Source organism: Pseudorasbora parva, chromosome 4 (assembly GCF_024679245.1).
Source record: "Pseudorasbora parva isolate DD20220531a chromosome 4, ASM2467924v1, whole genome shotgun sequence".
NCBI classification, from domain to species: Eukaryota; Metazoa; Chordata; class Actinopteri; order Cypriniformes; family Gobionidae; genus Pseudorasbora; species Pseudorasbora parva.
Window position 1 is genome coordinate 48,827,056 of NC_090175.1, and position 21,822 is coordinate 48,848,877.

Genomic DNA, 21,822 nt, shown 5'->3' on the forward strand with positions numbered 1-21,822 from the left:
ACCTTTTCCTTTCAATTTTTAATTGCAGCTGAATTTTAAATGTTTTTGTTTTAATTGTTTTGCGTGCTTATCTAACGAGCCCTGTTGTTTCCAGGCCAGTAGATGGCAGTGATGTACTCAAAGTTGTGCGAGCGTTACACACTTGAATAACGAAGAAATTGTTGTTTTGAACGACTCTTTTAGACGTTTCATTCGAACCGATTCGCAGAATGAGGAGTGGAAACTGGTGAGTAGGTGTCAAACTGGAAAACGAAAATACGATATTTGAAAGAACAGCAACTCATAAAAGATCAAATGAAAAAAATGCGGGGGGCATAGGGAGTTTTTGAGTGACGACTCAAGTGAATCAGTGAATCGTTTACAGCGCTCGTTCACTGTACCGAGCCGTTTAAAGGAGCCGATATGCTAAACGAATCAGATTTCCAAATACTGTCTGTTGTAGGACACGCAGAAACACTAACTTCGTAAGACATGAAACACCCGTGACATTTAAGCGCAATAAACCATATGATATCCACAGATGTAATGTATTGTGTCAGACATTAAACCCTGCAAAATCCGACTGCACAAGAAGTAAGTTAATTTAAATGTGCATTTTTCTCTTGTAGCCTGTGTTGTTTGATGCTTCATGCGAGCTTCGGCTTGTTCATAATGTGCAACAATGTCACGTATATAGTGTTCTGTGCCATTTTAACGAAGTGAATTCATTTGAAATGTCGCATGGCAAACCAATAACATCGATACACGTTAACGTTAGCTTTATCGATCTCTTTCCTAAAAGATTCATATTATATAGTTCAGCTTTTCTTGTTTGCCTGTTTGACTTTTACACGACCTGTGTTTTTTTATCTGTAGATATTTGGACTTAAAATAATATATTTATCCCTTATAACCTTAGTACTGAGATTATGTGCTACAAACATGTTACGTTTTAAACGTTTATACAATATTAATTGCATGGCAGAGTTGCATGGAAAAAAGCAAACAAAATCCATGGTGTTTAGAAAAATGTTTATTTGTTTATGAAAGCAAAACGTAGTGTCATGGTACGTTTTGTTAGTATTATTGCAGCTACATCTCACGCAATGTCACACATGATCTGTATAATATTTGAAGGCATGTGTTTGTATGTTGCTAGTGCTAGTGCTACGCTCTGTTATATTGGACTCTGACCTATGACCTGACCTCATATCTGAAATGTTGTTTCTTGTAAAAAAGCATAGAGTAGGCTTGTCAATCTAAAGCTAATGCTCACTCCAGTTACAACACACATTTATAATTCATTGCATTAAAATATATTTTAAAGTATTTTACTTTAAAAGTACATTCTGTTTGGAACTTGACAGAAAGTTGTAAACTCCCTGCATGGCAGTTCTGGACAACAGTGCATTTAAAAACTAGACAGAGAGAGAATAGTATACCTGGGAAAATTTCACTCAAATGTTCTTCATTTAAAACATGTTTTATGATTTCAACATGTAACTTGGTTTTTGCATGCTTGCTTTTTCATTTTGTGCAAAGAAAATGAATCTTACAGAAGAGGTAGAGTATGACATTTGGTCTCATTTCCTCTCCCAATAGCCACTTCCCTTAGTAGTTCTTCCTAATATCTGCAGCTGTATGCCCTTAAGAAAGTGTTCACCTCTTCGGACTTAATGTTGGCAGATATAGCGTGTCCTTAGAGCTGTGCCCTACAGAGGCCAAAACTGCTGATGCTTGGAATTTTGTTTTGCTTTTTTTTACAGTAAAATAACTGATTGTTCTAATCTCATACAGAATATATATAGTATATTGTGTATACTTTCATACATTTTAAACGAATAATTATTAATGAAATGCTAAATGTAATTATATAGGAGTATACTTTAAATATGGGATTGGCTGTCTTCCTGTCCTTTCAGTGTATCTGCTGTCACCATCCTCCATTTTGCAGTATGTGCAAATGGATGTACAAATTGCTAGTTATACAAAATAATAGAACCATTCCAAGCACTTATATTAGTTAGACAGCTCAATAAAACAACCTCAGTTGAGGGGAAGGCTTAAGGGGGTGATAGAAGGGGCACCTTTTTGAGCAATATTGCTGGGCAATGATGCCATCAACGGGCAGCCAGGTGAGACACTGGGCAACTTATTAGGGCAATTGACTAGTTCCCTTAAGGGTATGACACACAGGTAATTTTTTTTTTTGCCCATGCAACATCGCTTGGCAACTTGTTCTTTTTCTTTCGGCTGTTCCCTTCAGGGGTCGCCACAGCGAATCATCTCCCTCCATCTAGTCCTATCCTCTGTATCCTCTTCTCTCAGACCTCTTCTCTCTCACCTTCATGTCCTCCTTCACTACATCAATAAACCTCCTCTTTGGTCTTCCTCCTGACCTCCTGCCTGGCAGCTCTAACCTCAGCATCCTTTTACCGATATATTCACTCTCCCTCCTCTGAACATGTCCAACCTCAACCTGGCCTCTCTAACTTTGTCTCCAAAACATCTCACATGTGCTGTCCCTCTGATGTACTCATTCCTGGTCCTATCCATCCTCGTCACTCCCAAAGAGAACCTCAACATCTTCAGCTCTGCTACCTCTAGCTCTTCCTCCTGTCTTTTCCTCAGTGCAACTCTCCAAACCATATAACATCGCTGGTCTCACTACTGTTCTGTACAGCTTGCCATTCATTCTTGCTGGTACACTTTTATCACACAAAAGACCTGACACTTTTCTCCCCCCGTTCCAACCTGCCTACACATGCTTCTTCAAAAAGTTGGCCCATGTATCATCGCCTTTACATTTCAGTCATTTTGCAACAAAGCACATGGATTCAGAAGATTTGAAATTTAGAGCATGATTCATGATTTGGACTAGTTTTATGTTAGTTTTATGATGCTTTTTCTCTTTTTTTAAAGTTTGAAAGCTGCAGTCCTCATTCATTGCAAAAGAAAATATGTTACAAAGTATGCTATGCAGAATTTCTCTTTTGTGAACCACTGAAGAAAGTTTTTGATACATTTTTCGCAGGACAGTCTTAAGCAATGCAATAACCAAAAATAAAATGCATTTGCTGGATAAGTCAGGCCATAATGCTATTATGCTTTAAGAGGTTGCCCGAAAAGGGTGGAATGCAATAAAGTTTTTGGTAACCCTTTACAGACCCCTTAAGTGACATTTGAGATGAGAGAACAAAAATCTATTTAAACTTTTGCATTTGCTTGCAACATTTTTGCATTCACTTTTCCCCAAGGCGCTTTGCATTCATTCACAAAGAACTAAAAAATTAGCACATGCTAAGTTTCTTGGGGGAACGCAAAACATTTGCACGAGAACGCAAAAGCACTAACATCATTTTTCCTCCATCACCATGTCCCTTTAGGTGCGCTGCAAGTACTTTGTTAGGTAATGCATCGATTAACAATGAGCAGTACATTTGATGTAGTATTTATAAATATTTGTAAATGTTAACATTAGTTCTAAAAATACAACTGTTCATTGTGAGTTCTTATTTCGGGTTCATTAAAAATCTAACAGAAACAACCTTTGATTTTAATAATATATAAGGATATGTAACTAAGATTAATAAATGGTCTAGAAGTGTTTTTTATTGTTAGTTCCTGTTAACTAATGTAGTTAAAGGGATAGTTCTTACAGTTAGGGATGTTTTTACCTTGGCATACAGCGTTAATTGTCTTTTATTTTCTTTTTACCTTTATTTATCCTCAGACGTTTGAAATGGTGTCGTACAAGAGACTCACCCCTGAGGAGGTTCATTTCTCTGGAGCCGCGTTATTAGATCCTGAGGAGTCAACGGACACCGATGGGAAGGATGTTGACCCAGAAATGCCCCTGCTGCCCCAGAACCCTCGCTGCTCCATCACCGTTGCCCTGCTGACCCTTGGAGGACTTATAGTGGTTCTCTCTGGTGTCTGGCTGCTTGGGACTATATTTTGGTTTCATAATCCACCCTCTACAGATCCCCATAGACTCCCTCCCCCCGCTATGGCTAAGAGTCCGAACGGGTCATGGCTGCAGCCACAGTCCTGCTCGAAGATTCCAGAAGCCTGGAGGTTTGACTGTTATCCAGAGAGAGGCGTGGTGGTTACGGAGGAGATGTGCCATGCTCGAAACTGCTGCTTCATACAGAAGTCACAGGCTAAGACATCGGGGCGGAATGGCGTGCCGTGGTGTTTCTACACACCTGACTATCCATCTTACGAGTTGGTGTCTGTTGTTGACACCGAGATGGGGAAGGTGGGAAAACTGCTCCGGAACAATAAGACATATTATCCAAAAGACATAGATGCACTACAGCTGGAAGTGCTGTATGAGGAAGACAACAGGCTGCGTGTGAAGGTGAGAGCACTTTGGGTCTTCATGTTACTGGCTCTTTATGCTTGTGATCTCTCAAAATTATTCAGTTATTAATGTTGACATTGAAGTCCTAAATACTTTATTCGTCTTCAAAATAAAGTGAATTTCAATGGTGTAATTATATGTTAGTATTCATATCACTTACAGACCAAAATGCAGTTAAAGATCTGACAAAAAAAAGCGATGCTCAATATAGTGCTAACAGATCGTTTGGTTTTAATGAATAATTGTAATTCATTTAATAACTGTTTATTTATAATAATTTAAAAATGTTATATTTAATAATTGTCATTTTTAATCCATTCTAAAATTTGGGGTCAATAAAAGATTTTAATGTTTTTGAAAGAAGTCTCTCATGCTCACCAAGGCAGCATTTCTTTGACCAAAATATTGTTAAAAGGAAATATTGTGAAATATTGCATTTTAAAATAACTATTTTAATTTTTAAACATTGTACAATATAATTTGTTCCTATGATGGCAAAGCTGGTTTCAGCATCATTCCTCCAGTCTTCATTGTCACATGATCCTTCAGAAATCATTCTAATGTGATGATTTGCTGCTTGAGAAATATTTCTTCTTATTCTCATCACAGCTTGATATTTTTGTGAAACAAGTGATATCCCCAGAAATCTTTGATTAATTAAAAGTTTAGAAGAACACCATTTGAAAATAAAATTATAAGTATTATAAGTAACAATATAAGTATATTTAAATTCATAGTCATACACATACATTATCTTTTGTAATATTAATGTCTTTTCTGTAACTTGTCAATGTGAGGTATACTTGCTAAAGTATTAATTTATTCAAAATAAACTTTTGAACGGTAATGTATTTATGTGTAGTCACTAGTCAGTTATTGGTTATTTAATCTATTTAACTGTCACCTAAATTAATCTTCAAGTACTAATAATTCATTACACTGTTAAATGTAATATTTGGCAAATCTCAAAAGTAATATCCATTATTCATAGTGTATATTATAGTCTGGATTATAAGTATAATACCCATTTTCACTTGTAGCGTTCAAAATCAATGATTTAAAATGTTACTGTTTTACTTTTAATTTATTTAGACAACATATTATACAGGGTGTCCGCGGGGTTTTAAAAAGTATTAAAAAGTGATAAATCAAAATTGTCAAATTTAAGGCCATTAAAAGTGTTAAATGTGGTCTCAGAGGTATTATTTTTTTCCAAATTAGGTATTATTTTTTTTGACTATCAGGTGTCCTATTCTGATTTAAATTATATCTGCGTTCGCGTTAGTTTGTTTAAATATGGGCTTTAGCATATCTGGGCACATAATCAAAGATCTTTGGTCTCCGTCTCGGCGTGTGTTTGATGCTGACGTCATATTCAGCGGTCGTTCGGCATCCTCTCAGAGCACAGCGCGCTCAACAGAAGGGGCTGGCTTACGTTTTATTTTAGACTTGCTTCAAGGCATATCTTCAACGACTGTCCTCATAAGAGCAATCTTAAACGATTTATATAAAGTCTAAAATGAACAAAAAGAGTTGTGAGAGAATGAGGCGCGATCCACAGACAGTGAGATCCGCGTGTCTGTCTGCTCTTAAAGGGACAGCAGCCAATAAAGCTTCCTGTCAGTAAAGTTAAAGAACAAAGGGAACAGAGAAAATGACTCGCTGCTCTTGACTAAATAACTTTTGTAGCTTTAATAAGGATTAACTATTTAATTTATAGTTTATGCAGTGCAGACTGCATATAACTTTGATAACTGTATTAAATTTCTGTATATTTCCTAACTGTTAAGACAGGAAGGGCGGGAGTAAACATGACATTTATTATGGGTTTATGTTAGCATTGTTTTAAGTTTACTTAAATTAAAAACTGTTATATTTTTGAAGCCTAATAATGAATGTAAAAATAAAATAAATCAGTATCTGTATTAAGATCAGTAATACTGGCCTTCATTCATAAAAAGATGCCATTTAAACAAGTATTTAAAATATACTGTCTTTATGTTGTTTCTACATTAATTTGATTAACTGTGAAATTATTATATTAAAAATTTTATTAAAAACGTACAAAAACTTTTTTTATTGCGATTAATCACAGAAAAAAATGTGTGATTAATCTAGTTCAAGTTTTTAATCGATTGACTAGCTTTTAGTATTTTGTTTAATTCAACAACTTATCACAGTTATAGAAATGTAATATTTGGCTCAGGTTTTGTTGCTGGAAAAAAAAACTAAATCATTTAATTGCTGAATTACCAATTATTAATTGAAATCAGATGTGTATGCAGTAATTTATTCTCCTTCACCAACCTTTGTGAATGTTGAGATGTATTTTACTGTGTCTGAATGATAACTGATAACAGATTTCCTCCTGCTGTCGATTCTAAATCTAATATTTTTTGTATGTTATATATGTCCAAATCTGTGTAAATAATAGAAAGGTCGCTGATTAACACTTGCAATTCAGGGTCGTGATGGTTTTGAAAAATATTCTGAAGGTAGTAAAAAAGGTATTAAAAAGTAGTAAATTTAACTTAAGGATTGCTGTATATACCCTGTTATAGAATTTAAGACCAAGCATTTATCTATCAGTCTTAACGTGACAATAAATAACAGCTAATAATAGCCATAAATATTGATAATAACGTTTTGGTCTAAAGATGTTATCTGTTGTTTTACAATATTCAATTGTCTCATATAGATAACAGACCCGTCTGAAAAGAGGTACGAGGTGCCTATAGATGTTCCTGTGGTTGAGAAAAGAGCACCAAATCCTTCTTACACCGTAGACTTCATCAAAGAACCTTTCGGGCTGATTGTCAAGAGAACGCAGACAGGAACTGTGCTGTAAGTGCTGTTTATTGTCAACTCGCTGGAGAAAACAGACCTGCCTTTAAACTGAAAAATCATTGATTTAGTTTCTTTTACCATTGTGATGATGATAACCAGAAAACTCTTGTATAAAGATCTAATGTATGACATGTCTCTGTATTATTATTAAGTTATTAACATGCATGTTCACATGCCGTTTAGGCTGAACACATCCATAGCTCCTCTCTTCTATGCGGATCAGTTCCTGCAGATGTCCACGTCATTACCGTCACGTTTCATATATGGACTGGGTGAACATCGCTCCAACTTTCTGCATGACGTCCAGTGGAACACACTCACCATGTGGGCTCGAGATGTTCCACCCATGGTAACAACATGACTTTTGTTTTCCTATATAATTAGGACTTTAAAACTGAAAACAAAGGTTTAGAACATCATTGGCCCTTTATCTAGTCTATAGGAAAAGTAGCTTGGATTGCATATTAGCCAAAATAAATTAATATTGTAATTTTGTTGCTGTGGTCAACTTGTTGCTAGTCTTATTGGATTTTGCTTGCATTCATTTCTGTTGTAATGGACCGTTTTTCTTCATGGAAGCTTGAAGCTTTCAACTCGTACACTTTAAACTCAAATCAGCATTTGAAATTAGTTTATTTAATAAGCATGATAGTGGCCAAATAATGACCTCCACTTCACATCGGGGTTCTGATCACCCTATCAGGGTGTATTTTGTAAAAAACAATATTACATGGCCCCTTAAAGGATTAGTTCACCCCAAAAATGAAAATTATTTCATTAATTACTCACCCTCATGTCGTTGGACACCCGTAACGCCTTCGTTCATCTTCTGAACACAAATGAAGATATTTTTGTTGAAAGCTGATGGCTGAGAGGCTTCAGAAAGGCCTCCATTGGCATTCAGTACATTTCCACTGACCCACTCACAAGACCCATAAAAGGCACTAAAGATGACATTACAAAGTCCATCTCACTACAGTGGCTGTACAAGAATTTTACGAAGTAACGAGAATAGTTTTTGTGTGCAAAAAAAATCAAAATAATGACTTAATCCATTGCAACGTGCAAACACCATAGATAATTACATATTTTATATTGCACTTTCTTTTCTGTACTTCTTTACTTGTTCTTTCAGGAGCTGACCAACCTCTATGGCGTCCATCCCTTTTATCTTTCCGTGGAATCTGATGGAATGGCTCATGGGTTTTTCATGCTCAACAGCAATGCAATGGGTGGGTTCATCACATGAATTCTTTGTTAAAACAGCCATTTATTAGAAAAATATATTGATTCTCAATTGATTGGATGTCAAAACGTATGATATTAGAATGCTGTCAATCCAGAAAACTGTTACTGTAAATACCTTAGCACATTTTTCTAAGTCTTAACTGTCTCAACTTTGCATTAACGTGTGTAAATAATCTGTCATGCAGATGTGGTTCTGCAGCCTGCACCTGCTCTCACCTGGCGTATGATTGGTGGAATCTTTGACTTTTACATTTTCATGGGCCCAGATCCTATCTCTGTGATTGGACAGTACCTGGATGTTATAGGTCAGCAAGCATCATAAGCAATATTTGATTTGCCAGTTTGACAGGACGAATTAAAAGGTGACTAACTAATGATTTTATCCTCTCTTGTTTTGTTGTTGTTGTTTTTTTACTTCAGGTAAGCCTGCAATGCCCATCTACTGGGCTCTGGGCTATCATCTCTGCCGATGGGGCTACAAGTCTAGCAACAAAACCTGGAATGTTGTGAGAGAAATGCGGAATTATGGGATACCTCAGGTACTATAGCTGTTAGATATTTTCATGAATTATTGGTTTGGTGTAGGTGATTATGGTTTATAGTCAAATGTTTAATGTTGTATTAGAATTTGAAATCTCCTGCTGCACTTTCAATAGACATCTCAATAGAAAATATTTCAGCACAGAAAATGATTGTGCAAAACACATGCCATAAACATATATCTGTCTCTATCAGTGCTATTGTTAAACTAAACTAAATCTATTTATTTTTTGTTTACGGTCATTGAAATCGAGATAAATCTTATAAATTAAACTTGAATGAATTTTAGAAATGTTGCCTTGGCAAATAAATTAAATAAAACAAACTTGCATAAAAATAAAATAAAGATTAAAAAATATTTAAAAAAATATTAAAAATTAAAAACCACAACAAAAGTACTAAAAATGAAAGGAAAAATTCTTAATAATAAACTCAGCAGAAGAAATGTCCCTTTTTCAGATAATTTTGTGATATCCAAATAAGCTTTACATATAATTTATTGATCTTATTTTTTAAACAATGTTTTTTTTTTTTTTTTTTTACATTAAATGGCATTAAAACAGCACTTTTGAAATCTAGTGAAAGTTGCATCCTTTGACACGCAAATAGAAGTGTGATTTCTGATTTTATAAGAAACCACAGAAAAACAATGACTTAGCATTTTGCATTTAGCAAAATGACTTACTGCAAATTATACAAAGCAAATAGCAAAAATTTCATTTTTTTTCTTCCTATCTTTCAGGACGTTCAGTGGAATGACATTGACTACATGGATCGTGCTCTAGACTTTACTTATGATCCTATGAACTTTTCCACCCTACCTGACCTTGTGAAAGACCTTCACAGACATGATCAACATTACGTCATGATTCTGGTACAAACACCCACATTTTGATTGACTATGTATGAACTACACCTTAGGTTATTCTGCTAGGATACCTAAATGATCTGGAAGGGGATAAGGGAACTTATTTCACACTAGGGTTGTCAAACGTACCGGTATTACCGGTATCAGTCAATAGAAGAAGAAAAAAATGATGGTACTTAGTGATTATAAAGGGAGGTTCTTCTCTTGCTTTATTATCCATTACCAATATGAATACAACTTCAGTTTTTCATGCTGCTAAGTATACTGTAAAGTTTCTAGATTGACAATCATATTTAAAGGGTTAGTTCACCCAAAAATGAAATGTATGACATTAATGACTCATCCTAATGTCGTCCCACACCCGTAAGACCTCCGTTCATCTTCAGAACACAGTTTAAGATATTTTATATTTAGTCTGAGAGTGTATGCAAGTGTATACACTGTCCATGTCCAGAAAGGGAATAAAAACATCATCAAAGTAGTCCAAATGTGACATCAGTTAGTTAATTAAAATCTCTTGAAGCATTGAAAATACATTTTGGTCCAAAAAAAATAAATAATTTGTTTTGATGTGCAATGCCATTAATACATGTTCCATGTGGCAGGACTGTCAATAGATTTATTTGCAGAGAGCTAATTAACTAAAAATCTAAATGACACGAACTTCTATGTTCTGTGGGTTTATTAAACATCCATGTAACACTTCCTCATTCGGCTCTTGTCTCTTTTGTGTTGGATTAGAATCACACTGACAGTCATGAGGCAGATTTGGCAACTGAATGTTTCACATGACGGCAGTTGAAACCCTCACTAAAGCATTTGGATGCGTCACTGTGGATTTAGCTAAAGTGTTCTTGATTTAAACTGTAGTTTGTGTGTTTCTCTTTTGCACTTCCTCATCAGGATCCCGGCATCAGTAGCTCTCAGCCGTCTGGCTCCTACTGGCCGTTTGATGAGGGGAAGAAGAGGGGCGTTTTCATCAATGACTCGAATGGAGACGTCCTTATTGGGAAGGTACAATGTTTTTTTGTTGTTGTCTTTTAGAATTCACTTATGCTCCCTTAGTTTGCATTTATTTGATCAAAAATACAGAAAAAGTGATAGTTAAATATTATTCCAATTTAAAATAACAGCTTTCTATTTTGAATATATTTTAAAATGCAATTTATTCCTGTGATGCAAAGCTGAATTTTGATCATTACTAGTCTTTAGTGATACATGATCCTTCAGAAATCATTCTAATTTTGGTGCTTAGTTGTGCTGCTTAATTGAAAAAAATATATAATTTTCAGGATTCTTTGAATAGTAAGTCTTTTTTATAGTAAGTTGGCTACTGTTTTTATTCTTCATCACATGTCCAGATGAATACTACTGACTTTTCTACAGTAATTTCATGCCTTATTGGATGTGGAATAAATTAATCATGGGTGATGATGACTCGAGTAAAAGTTTCTACAATCAGTAGATTTAGTTAAAGTGTAGTAATTAAAAATATTAAATGTGATTTGACTGCAGATTTTTTTTGCTTGTTTCTAAGGTCTGGCCAGGACTTACTGCTTTTCCAGATTTCTCCAATGCAGACACGCATGAATGGTGGTACCAGAATCTGCAGAGATTCCATGATAAAGTGCCGTTTGATGGCGTGTGGATTGTATGTTGTGCATTTGTATTATTCCTTGTTTGATGGTTCATTATTTGTATTTAGCTAAGCATTGATCTTGCTTTTTAATATGCCCAATATACTCTTCTTTTTCAAGGATATGAATGAGCCGTCTAATTTCTTTGATGGATCACTGAATGGTTGTCTAGAGAATGAACTGGACAATCCTCCCTACACACCAGGTATCCATGCGTTAGCTTTACATTATTCATGCTATGTTTTTCTTCCAACAATATGACATCGTATTGTCTGCTGTAGGTATTCTTGGTGGTACATTAAAGGCCAAGACTGTGTGTGCATCTGCACGTCAGAAAATCTCGTCTCACTACAACATACACAGTCTGTATGGACTCATGGAAGCTAAGGCCACTGAGAGGTACACAAAATCACACTAAAATATATACATATAATACTTTTCAGAAGTTAGAGATCAATTAAAATATATATATATATATATATATATATATATATATATATATATATATATATATATATATATAGTCTTTTATGTGTATATACAGTATGTGTGTGTGTGTGTGTATGTATGTATGTGTGTGTATATATATATATATATATATATATATATATATATATATATATATATATATATATATATATATATATATATATATATATATATATATATATATATATATATATATATATATATATATATATATATATATATATATATAAGGCTCACCTAGGCTTCCTGTAATAGTAATGCAGAATTTTCAATTTTGCTCATTAAGGCTGCATTTATTTGACAGACAAAAAGTTATATTGTGAACTATTAATACAATTTACATAACCGTTTTCTATTTCAATATATATTTATATGTAATTTATTTCTGTAATGGAATTACTCTAGTCTTCAGTGTCATAAGTTTCTTTAGAAATCATTTGAATATTCTGATTTATGATTTATGTTGAAAACAGTTGTGCTGCTAAATACATTTGTGGAAACCATGAAAGATTATTTGAGTAGAATGTTAGAAATAGAAATCTTTGTGACTATAAATTCCACTTTGATCAATTTAATGAGTCTCTCTGTTTATCAAACGGTTGAGGATCATGTCCATTTGTCTCTCTCAGTGCTTTGAGGAAGATCACAGGGAAGCGTCCCTTCGTCATTTCCCGCTCTACGTATCCCAGTCAGGGCAGGTATTCGGGCCACTGGCTCGGAGACAACAGGAGCCAATGGAAAGATCTGGCCACATCTATACCAGGTATAAACGCACACTCTCTGCTCAGGTCAGTTAGTCCCAAATACTGTTGTATTTACAACAGCCTCACTAACCGTTTTCTTTACTTTTTTCTCAGGTATGCTGACGTTTAACATCTTGGGCATTCCTCTTATTGGGGCTGACATCTGTGGCTTTGGGGGCAGCACTACAGAAGAACTGTGTGTCCGATGGACCCAGCTTGGAGCTTTCTACCCCTTTACAAGAAACCACAACTCCATAGATGAACAGGTGAACTTTCTTCTATCTAACCAAACTCTGTAACTGTTTACTTTAGCTTTATACTACAGAAAAATCTACAGCTGCTGCTGGTCACAACACTACATGCTGCTTTAGAGGATCTGCTCTAGTGTTTTTATCTTATTGTTTTTCAGAAGTCTTGGCATTTTGTCTGTTTATATGATTAGCTACCTATCTGCCTGTTGTTTTGTCAGTACAATTGTTCTGTTTTTATAATGCTTTTTATCTGCATCCCAAAGACAAGACTCTGATGGATTAACAGTTTTGTCATTTCACAACAGGATCAGGAACCAACTGCATTCAGCCCTGCAGCTCGTACAGCAATGAAAGAAGCCATCCTTCTCCGTTATTCCCTGTTCCCACATCTCTACACACTCTTCCATCACGCACACATCAGTGGACACACAGTCGCCACACCACTGCTCTTTCAGTAAGATAAATGCATGTGATTGTATTGCAATTCTTAAAGGAATAGTTTACTCCAAACCTTAGAGTTAACTCTAGCAGCAACGGATCACAATTATTATTTTTAGTGAAGTATCCAGATACAGATCCAGGCACATATTATGTGTCCACTTTAATTGACTTCTTTGCATATAATGTGGGCTGTGTTTTAGGTTCCCTACTGATGAGAAGACATATGGGATAGATAAACAGTTCCTATGGGGAAAGAGTTTGCTGGTCACACCGGTTTTGGAGGCAGGACGAGATTATGTTGTAGGATATTTCCCTAAAGGTCTCTGGTACGATTTCCACACTGTAAGTCACATCCACTCTAGAAAACCTTTTAGAAATTCACAATTCTTTTACTTTGTAGTCTCGTACAACATTCATATTTGTTTGTCACATACAGGGTGACTCACTGGTAAGCAAAGGAGAAGAGATCAAACTTCAGGCTCCAATGGACAAAATTAACCTGCATCTCAGAGAGGGTTCCATCATACCTACACAGGTGAAAAAGATATATATATGTTCATACATTATTGTGTTTCAGTTAATGGAGACCAGTCATTTATATGTAATTATTTATAAATATAATCTAGGTTTTATATATAATAAATACATTTCCTGTTAAGGAGGTTTTCTCCATTTACTACAAAAAAAACAATTTATTTAAAGTTTATTCTAACATATACATTAAAAACTGTAATATTGTGATTTATATTATAACATTTTAAAATAACTGTTTTCTATTTGAAAATATTTTTAAATGTTTCAAATATGCTGATTTAGCGCTCAGTTATTATGAATTATTATTGCCGCACATTACCATATTATATACAGACTAGATTCCAAAAAAGTTGGGACACTGTACAATTTGTGAATAAAAAACAATGCAGTAATTTACAAATCTCCTAAACTTATATTTTTTTCAAAATAGAATATAGATAACACAGCAAATTTTGAAAGTGAGACATTTTGAAATGTCATGCCAAATATTGGCTCATTTTTGATTTCATGAGAGCTACACATTCCAAAAATGTTGGGAAAGGTAGCAATAAGAGGCCGTAAAATTTAAATGTACCTATATAAGGAACAGCTGGAGAACCAATTTGCAACTTATTAGATCATTTGGTAACATGATTGGATATAAAAAAAGCCTCTCAGAGTGGCAGTGTTTCTCAGAAATCAAGATAGGCAGAAGATCACAAATTCCCCGAATGCTGCGGTGAAAAATAATTAACCAGCACCTGTTTTTAACATTGATAATGATAAGAAATATTTCTTGAGCTGCAAATCATCATATTAGAATGATTTCTGAAGGATCATGTGTCACTGAAGACTGGAGTAATGATGCTGACAATTCAGCTTTGTCAGCACCGAAATAAATTACATTTAAAAGTCTAAAATTAAATATATTTTTTAATTGTCATATTTCACAATATTACTGTTTTACTGTATATAAAATGCAGACCTGGTGAGCATGAGACATCAAAAACATACAAAAATCGTAATTATTCCAACCGTTTGACCCCTACTGTATATATACATTTAATTACCCACTAAGGCAGTCTTTGTTTGATTTGTAGGTCATTTATAAATACATTATTATTTTTTTATTAATAAAATCCAGATTATGTCCAGATTTTAAGGGACTCTCTCTCAATTTCCGACATACTCTACTAGTAGTAGAGGGCCGTCCACTGATCTGTGTGCATGTTTATTTGAATTGTGTTCTATATGTTTGTGTTTCAGAGACCGAACACCACGTTGTGGGTGAGCAGTGGTCAACCTCTTCATCTAATTGCAAGTCTGAGTGAGGACGGTCTGGCCAAGGGTGATTTGTATTGGGATGACGGAGAGACCCTTGACTCATTTGAGACTGATCAGTACGCTTACATCTATTTCACAATAGAAAAGGTACAGAAAACAGAAACCGGTCACCTTTACTGCACCACACCACAATACATTACTTTCAGTAAGCTTTCATTAGATCCTCATACTGGGCATGTTATAAAAGCTTATCTACTCACCTGCTTCTCACATTTTATGTGATCATGTAATCAAGTGTTCTCAATAAATACTCTGTTTTTATATATAATATAAAAAAGTTTTTATATATATATATATAAAATATATAGGTCAACTAATGACGTCCATGTGGTTTTTACATTCAAAAACATCATAACTGAATATGTAATAGGCTATTTTTTACACTGGTTTTGAGGGTCTCTTCTGAAGGCTGGGTTTTGATAGGGGTGACGCACTGGAGACTTGAAAGTAAACGCCCACAGCTAAGATTGGATAAGATTTGCATATTTCTGTCAGTCCCCCGTCTCCCCTGAGGGATTGTTTTGAAAGCGACAACCGGAAAGATTCTCTCTTTATCAAACAAACACAATGATTTATTTCTCATCCAACCACGATTAATTGAAATATTATTTTTGTATTACTTGGCCTGCCCGATCGGTGGATATAAGCGCAAACTATGCGCACACACACACATGCGCATGCCCCGATCAAGAAAGGAATATTATTTCACTTTGAGATTCAGCGGCCTGCTGACGGGCGTCCGTTTTGGTAGCCTGTCTGAAAAACAAACACCGCCGGGACTACTATTACATATTAAAAAAGACGTTTTACTCACATAAGTTTGTTGCACCATTCCTGTCGGATCCAATATAGAAGTCACAACACTGTGTCTGCTAATCCAGCTCGACCTGAGACTTGTGTACAAACGATTCCGCAGTGAAATGAAGCGAACACGCATACAATGTCTCCCCACATGAGCTGGAACTTCATTAAAGATAAATGAAGTAGTATCACACATTCCTAATATTAGGATCCAAAGGAAGCTTATATGTAGCGACTGTTCCACAATATCTTGCTATCTTCTTCTGCGTTTTTATTGCTGCTGATCCGATGAGTCGGTGGGCGGGGCTACTGAATTACACATGCTTATTATTCTGTAGAGGCGATGTTTCCCCACTAGATGACGTCAAAATGCGAACATGATCGTTTTCTGGGCCTGATGTCTATAAAAGCTTTTTTTGTTAACTAAAAAAGTTTCAGCTCTGAAATGTACAGGATATTCTTATATTACCATGACCTTTTATATCTAAAAAGCTCAAGGGAACGTTGATTTCTCAATTCATCACCCCTTTAATGCATCACTTGCTTGTTCATATATGTGTAAACAATCATGCTGCCAATTACTTGTATATAATAATGATCTTTATTAATGTTCTTCAGAACTCAATGACATCAGAGGTGCTGCATAATCATGTGGAGGCTACTTACATCACTGTGGAAACTGTTTCCTTTTATGGAGTGACGGCAGAGCCAGAAAACGTAACGGTGAATTCACAAGAAGCAGCGTTCACTTACCGTGACAATCAGGTAATATGCTTTTAATATGTTTGTAAATGCATTAGCTTCCTAAAAACAATATTAAAGACTTAAAATATCTAGGTCAGGGACACTCAAAGTTCCAAGACATCTTCATATATTTCCTTCCTAGCGGAGGTCTGGACAGTATTTTTTTTTGGAATGGTTATAAATTTCCATCTGGGAGGCAGTAGTACTTTGACTATTTTGGACTTTTTTTCTTTAAACAAGATGAGTTTATTGTGCCCTCAGAGCCACAGCAGTGGTGTCGATTCATCAAGCCCAATTAGATATGAATATTAAAATGTAAGATCAGGTGTTTTATACGGCTATTATTATTTTTTAAATTTAAATGCATATGTATGGCCAAAGACTGTGACCTAAAAAAAATATACTGAATGGGGGTTAAGGATTTTCCTTTTAAAGTCTGGACCATTTTTATATTTTGCTTAATATAAGTATCTACTAAAAACAAACAAACACTGTACATAAAACACCCTCACTGAGAGCAGAAACACAAAGTTAACAAGAAATATCAAAAGTTTTCTTTGTCATCTATGAATCATTTCACCAATTATAACATCTTAAAATGCTGATTAATGCAGTGTGTTCAGAATGTATTAGGCACGTTGATTTTCTGATATTTTTTCAAAGGAGCATCTTACTAATTCCACACCACATTACTATTAATAACTACTATTAATTTAGTTTATTATATAAAGTGATATAAAATTGTTCATGAAGGATGGAAATGAAAAACGCCTTCAGGTGTGCAGAGTTATGAGGCATGTTTTCTTTTACAGATAAAATGAACTAAAGGAGTTTTAACTTAAAAAATATTAAAATACCTAAAATGTGCCTGGGGAAAAAATATATGATCCGGAAATCAACATGCCTAATAATTCTGCACAAACTGATGCTATATGTAGATGTTGATTAAAAACTACGAAAAAGACAATAGTTGCATACGGTATGTATGACAAAATAATTGTATTTTCTGCATTATTGTTTTCTGCAGCGTTTTAGAACTGTTCATCTATTTTGCTGTTCGCTGTGTTTCTGATATTGTTGTTTAAATAATCAGATCATCTGCAGCTCTTAAAGGATTAATTCACCCAAACATTAAAATGATCATTTTAAAAGTATTCTCGTCGGAAACATCCATAAAAGATCTTAAACGACCCTGAGCGTGTGTGGTGTGCACTGCACCGTTGTTTTGGCATGCTGCTCACTTTAAACTGTAGAAACGGTAAAATGGTGCTACCATTTGTCATTATGTCTCACAGTCGGTTTGGAACCAAACCAGGGTCCCAAACCAGAGCGCAGTCCACAATTCGAGGACCTCTGATCTAGGTCAAAATATCTAGGTTGGAGAAAAAAAGATCAAGATTCAGTTAGCAGGGGTGTCAACAATGATATTTTGAATGTGAAAAATGGCAAAAAATTCAGGTAAAGGCCTTAAAGAAATGTTTGTTTATTGTCTTGTGTCTGTCTAGGTGCTGACAGTAACAGACTTGGGTCTGAACCTCAGTCATAACTTCACTATCAGTTGGATGTAAACATGAATTTCAAATTGCTGCTGAAATCATTATGAGCTCAGTACTTGGACAGTGCTGGTTCTGGTTCCAGCCTGACATCAAATATGAACCAGAGAGGATATGACAGATTATTGATTGTATGCTGAATTTCTCATGTGCACTTTTAAGTGTACTCTTCATTATTGACCCAGCACAGCAGTGGTCAGTTGCACTCAGAGGAAGAAAAACCGAAGGGAAGTATTCTGTGTATTTTGATTAAATCATTTGTTTGATCTTATGAATGGTTAGATATTTTTACCTATGATGTTGCATTTACTACTGCCTGTTATTGCTGATATTGTTTCTAGATCAGAAAGATTATTCTTCTGTTTTAAAACCTTTTAGTTGTGAATAAAGCTCATCTTAATTTTTAAGCTCATCTTAAAAAAAGGCCATGCCATCAAAACATAGGTAAGTTCAAAATTAATTTGAGCAGATCTTAAAGCAAATCTTTTTGTAGTGATCCGGTGGACCAACAGAACAGAGCAAAAACAACAGCAAATTAAAGAGTGATCCTGTCTGACCTTTTAGCTGTTTTTTTTTTTTCAAATTATGTTGATATTGTTGTGAATCGCACATGTGTATATATTGTTTACAAGCATGTTTGCACAGTTCAGGACATTCTGAGGCTGCAGAAATGCATGTTTAAGCTTTAGTTAGCAAGCATTATTTCCATTTACTGACAGGCTGGTAATTAACATCGTTTTAATTCCCAAAGTGTGTAATTCTAAAATGTAAAACCATGAAAAATTATGAAGTAAATCACTGTACAGTATTCATCTTAAAGAGGCATAATTGTGCAGTATTTGTAAACTGCTATCACATGCTGTCGACATTACCATTTATAGCATAACATTGTGCCTTATATTTCATCAAAGCTGTGATTCAACATGCAGTGGCTTTACTGTGAATGTATAAAACCCTCTGTTCGAAAACACTGGGCTGCTTTAGAACTTTTCAAATGTATAGAGGTGTGCTCCTAAAACTGCATCTAAAAGATATATCTATGAGTGAACAAGCATTTTAGGGCTACTTTTCTTAAATTACCTTGAACAAACTGCTGTACAGAGTTTCAGGGGACATACAGGGTAGTGTGCAATAAAAACTCAAAGTGTTCTCATGTGTTTTTTCTTTTGATTTGAGACAGTGATATGCAAATCGCAAAGAAACACCATAGAAACCATCCAGAATACCTTAGCAACATGTTAAACACAACTATTATAAAACACAAATATTTGAATAAAAGGCAATTTGTGCTTTATTTTATCATTTACTTCCATTGGTCTTCATGTCCAGCATGAACTTTCAAGCGACAGCATGTACTCTGAAATAAAAAGAAGCATCCTTTACCGAACCTAACAAACCTGATTATTTTTTATGTCTTGCAGTCAGAGCTATAGTTATGTGTGGCCAGGTTATTGCTACATGAAAGTGAATTTGGAGGCACTTCCTTCACGTTGTTATAGGAAATGGCTTTTCTCAGCTCAGTGCAGACTCCGAGCCCTGAGGAAAAGTCAGGTACACTATATTGCCAAAAGTTTTGGGGTTCCTGCCTTTACATGCATATGAACTTCAGTGGCGTCCCATTTTTAATTTGAAGGGTTTAATATGGAGTTGGCCCACCCTTTGCAGCTATAACAGCTTCATGTTTTCCTTGAAGGCTTTCCACAAGGTTTAGGAGTGTGTTTATGGGAATTTTGACCATTCTTCTAGAAGTGCATTTGTGAGGTCAGGCACTGATGTTGGACGAGAAGGACTGGATCACAGTCTCCGCTCTAATTCATCTCAAAGGTGTTCTGTCAGGTTCAGGTCAGGACTCTGTCCAGTCAAGTTCATCCACACCAAACTCGCTCATCCATGTCTTAATGGACTCTGCTTTGTGCACTGGTGTGCAGTCCTGTTGGAACAGGAAAGGGACATTCCCAAACTGTCCCCACAAAGTTGGGAGCATGAAATTTGTCAAAAATATCTTGGTATGCTGAAGCATTAAAAGTTCCTTTCACTGGAACTAAGGGGCCAAGCCCAACATCTGAAAACCAACTACACCATAACCCCCCTCCACCTAAATTTGCACTTGGCACAATGCAGTCAGGCAATTACAATTCTCCTGACAACCGCCAAACCCAGACTCGTCCATCAGATTGCCAGACAGAGAAGCGTGATTCTTCACTCAGAGAACATGTCTCCACTGCTCTAGAGTCAAGTGGCAGCATGCTTTACACCAGTGCATCTGACACTTTACATTGCACTTGGTGATGTAAGGCTTAAATGAAGCTGCTGGGCCATGGAAACCAAAACTAATCTGAAAGCCACACAAAGTTTGGAGGTCTGCTATTGACTCTGCAGAAAGTTGGCGACTTCTGCACACTGTGCACCTCAGCATGCGCTGACCCCGCTCTGTGATTTTACATGGCCTACCACTGCGTGGCTGAGTTGCTGTTGTTTCCCAATTGCTTCCACTTTGTAAAACCACTAACAGTTAACCGTAGAATATTTGGTAGAGGAAATTTTCACGAATGGGCTAATTGCACAGGTGGCAACCTATCACGGGATCACTCTTGAAATGACTGAGCTCCTGAGAGCGACCCATTCTTTCACAAATGTTTGTAGAAGCATCTGCTTGCTTGATTTGACACACCTTTGGCCACTGAAGTGATTGGAACACTTGAATTCAATGATTTGGAGGGGTGTCCCAGTACTTTAGGCAATATAGTGTATTTTTCTAGTATTATAAAGTTATATGATATCAGAAAATAAATTCAAATTTGAAGGTTTTTTTTTTTTTTTTTTACTTTTTAAACTAACCATCACATTAGTTAACGTTAACAAACCAGAGCATGAAAGCAATTACAGACTCTGAGATTTTTCTTTGAATCCATTTAATAAACATTTTTTTTGTTCTTGTTGTTAAGAAGTATTGTTGTAAACCCAGAGCTGATAGTCAATCCTAGCTTCCTCGGGGAACGTATCTGCACGTCTAAACCTTCACCTTTCATCTCACACAGACACAAGACCTGTTTGAAGATCAAAGCCAGACTTTTGCTTCCACATCCAGTGTGATATGACAGCAGGTTGAAAGCCATGTTGCGGTATGGCCCAATGCAAGCTGAAAGAAATAAAGGCAAAAAGAAAGAAAAAGGGGACAAACAAGGAATTAAGTATGGGACAGAACTTTAATTTCTTGATTGTTAATTAATTTAAAAGAATTAAACATTTAAAAATCCAGAATGTAGAATAGTATGTTATCCAAAGGTCCAACACAATTATGAACACATGGGCTTTGACAAAAGATTTCCATTATTAACAAAATAGCCATCATAATGTCCTTTAAAACATGACAAAAAACTGCAAACCAAGATAATGGTCATAATTACTACAGTGCAAATTTGTTTTTGACAAGTTAATGATGAATATGAAACGTGTCA

The 21,822-nt window shown here is 35.4% G+C and overlaps 1 protein-coding gene across 1 annotated transcript; it reads left to right on the forward strand.

Annotated features, from left to right (window-relative positions):
- The first annotated feature begins 437 nt into the window (after positions 1-437).
- Positions 438-19,513, forward strand: gaa2 (alpha glucosidase 2). The gene is made up of 20 exons (XM_067442105.1): positions 438-573; positions 3,713-4,342; positions 7,044-7,189; positions 7,376-7,541; positions 8,328-8,424; positions 8,626-8,745; positions 8,861-8,979; positions 9,723-9,854; positions 10,752-10,862; positions 11,386-11,499; positions 11,606-11,690; positions 11,767-11,884; positions 12,604-12,737; positions 12,832-12,983; positions 13,274-13,422; positions 13,610-13,751; positions 13,846-13,944; positions 15,189-15,353; positions 16,686-16,832; positions 18,317-19,513. The coding sequence occupies exons 2-20, from the start codon at positions 3,722-3,724 to the stop codon at positions 18,377-18,379; spliced, it is 2,880 nt and encodes a 959-aa protein (XP_067298206.1). The 5' UTR covers positions 438-573; positions 3,713-3,721; the 3' UTR covers positions 18,380-19,513.
- Positions 19,514-21,822: the final 2,309 nt, after the last annotated feature.

Excerpts from the sequence above, each read along its gene's own strand:
- gaa2 (XM_067442105.1), top strand. The coding sequence starts at position 3,722 with ATGGTGTCGTACAAGAGACTCACCCCTGAGGAGGTTCATTTCTCTGGA. Across the intron at positions 8,746-8,860 it reads ACAGTACCTGGATGTTATAG|GTAAGCCTGCAATGCCCATC; the intron begins GTCAGCAAGCAT and ends TTTTTACTTCAG. Across the intron at positions 11,885-12,603 it reads GAAGCTAAGGCCACTGAGAG|TGCTTTGAGGAAGATCACAG; the intron begins GTACACAAAATC and ends TGTCTCTCTCAG.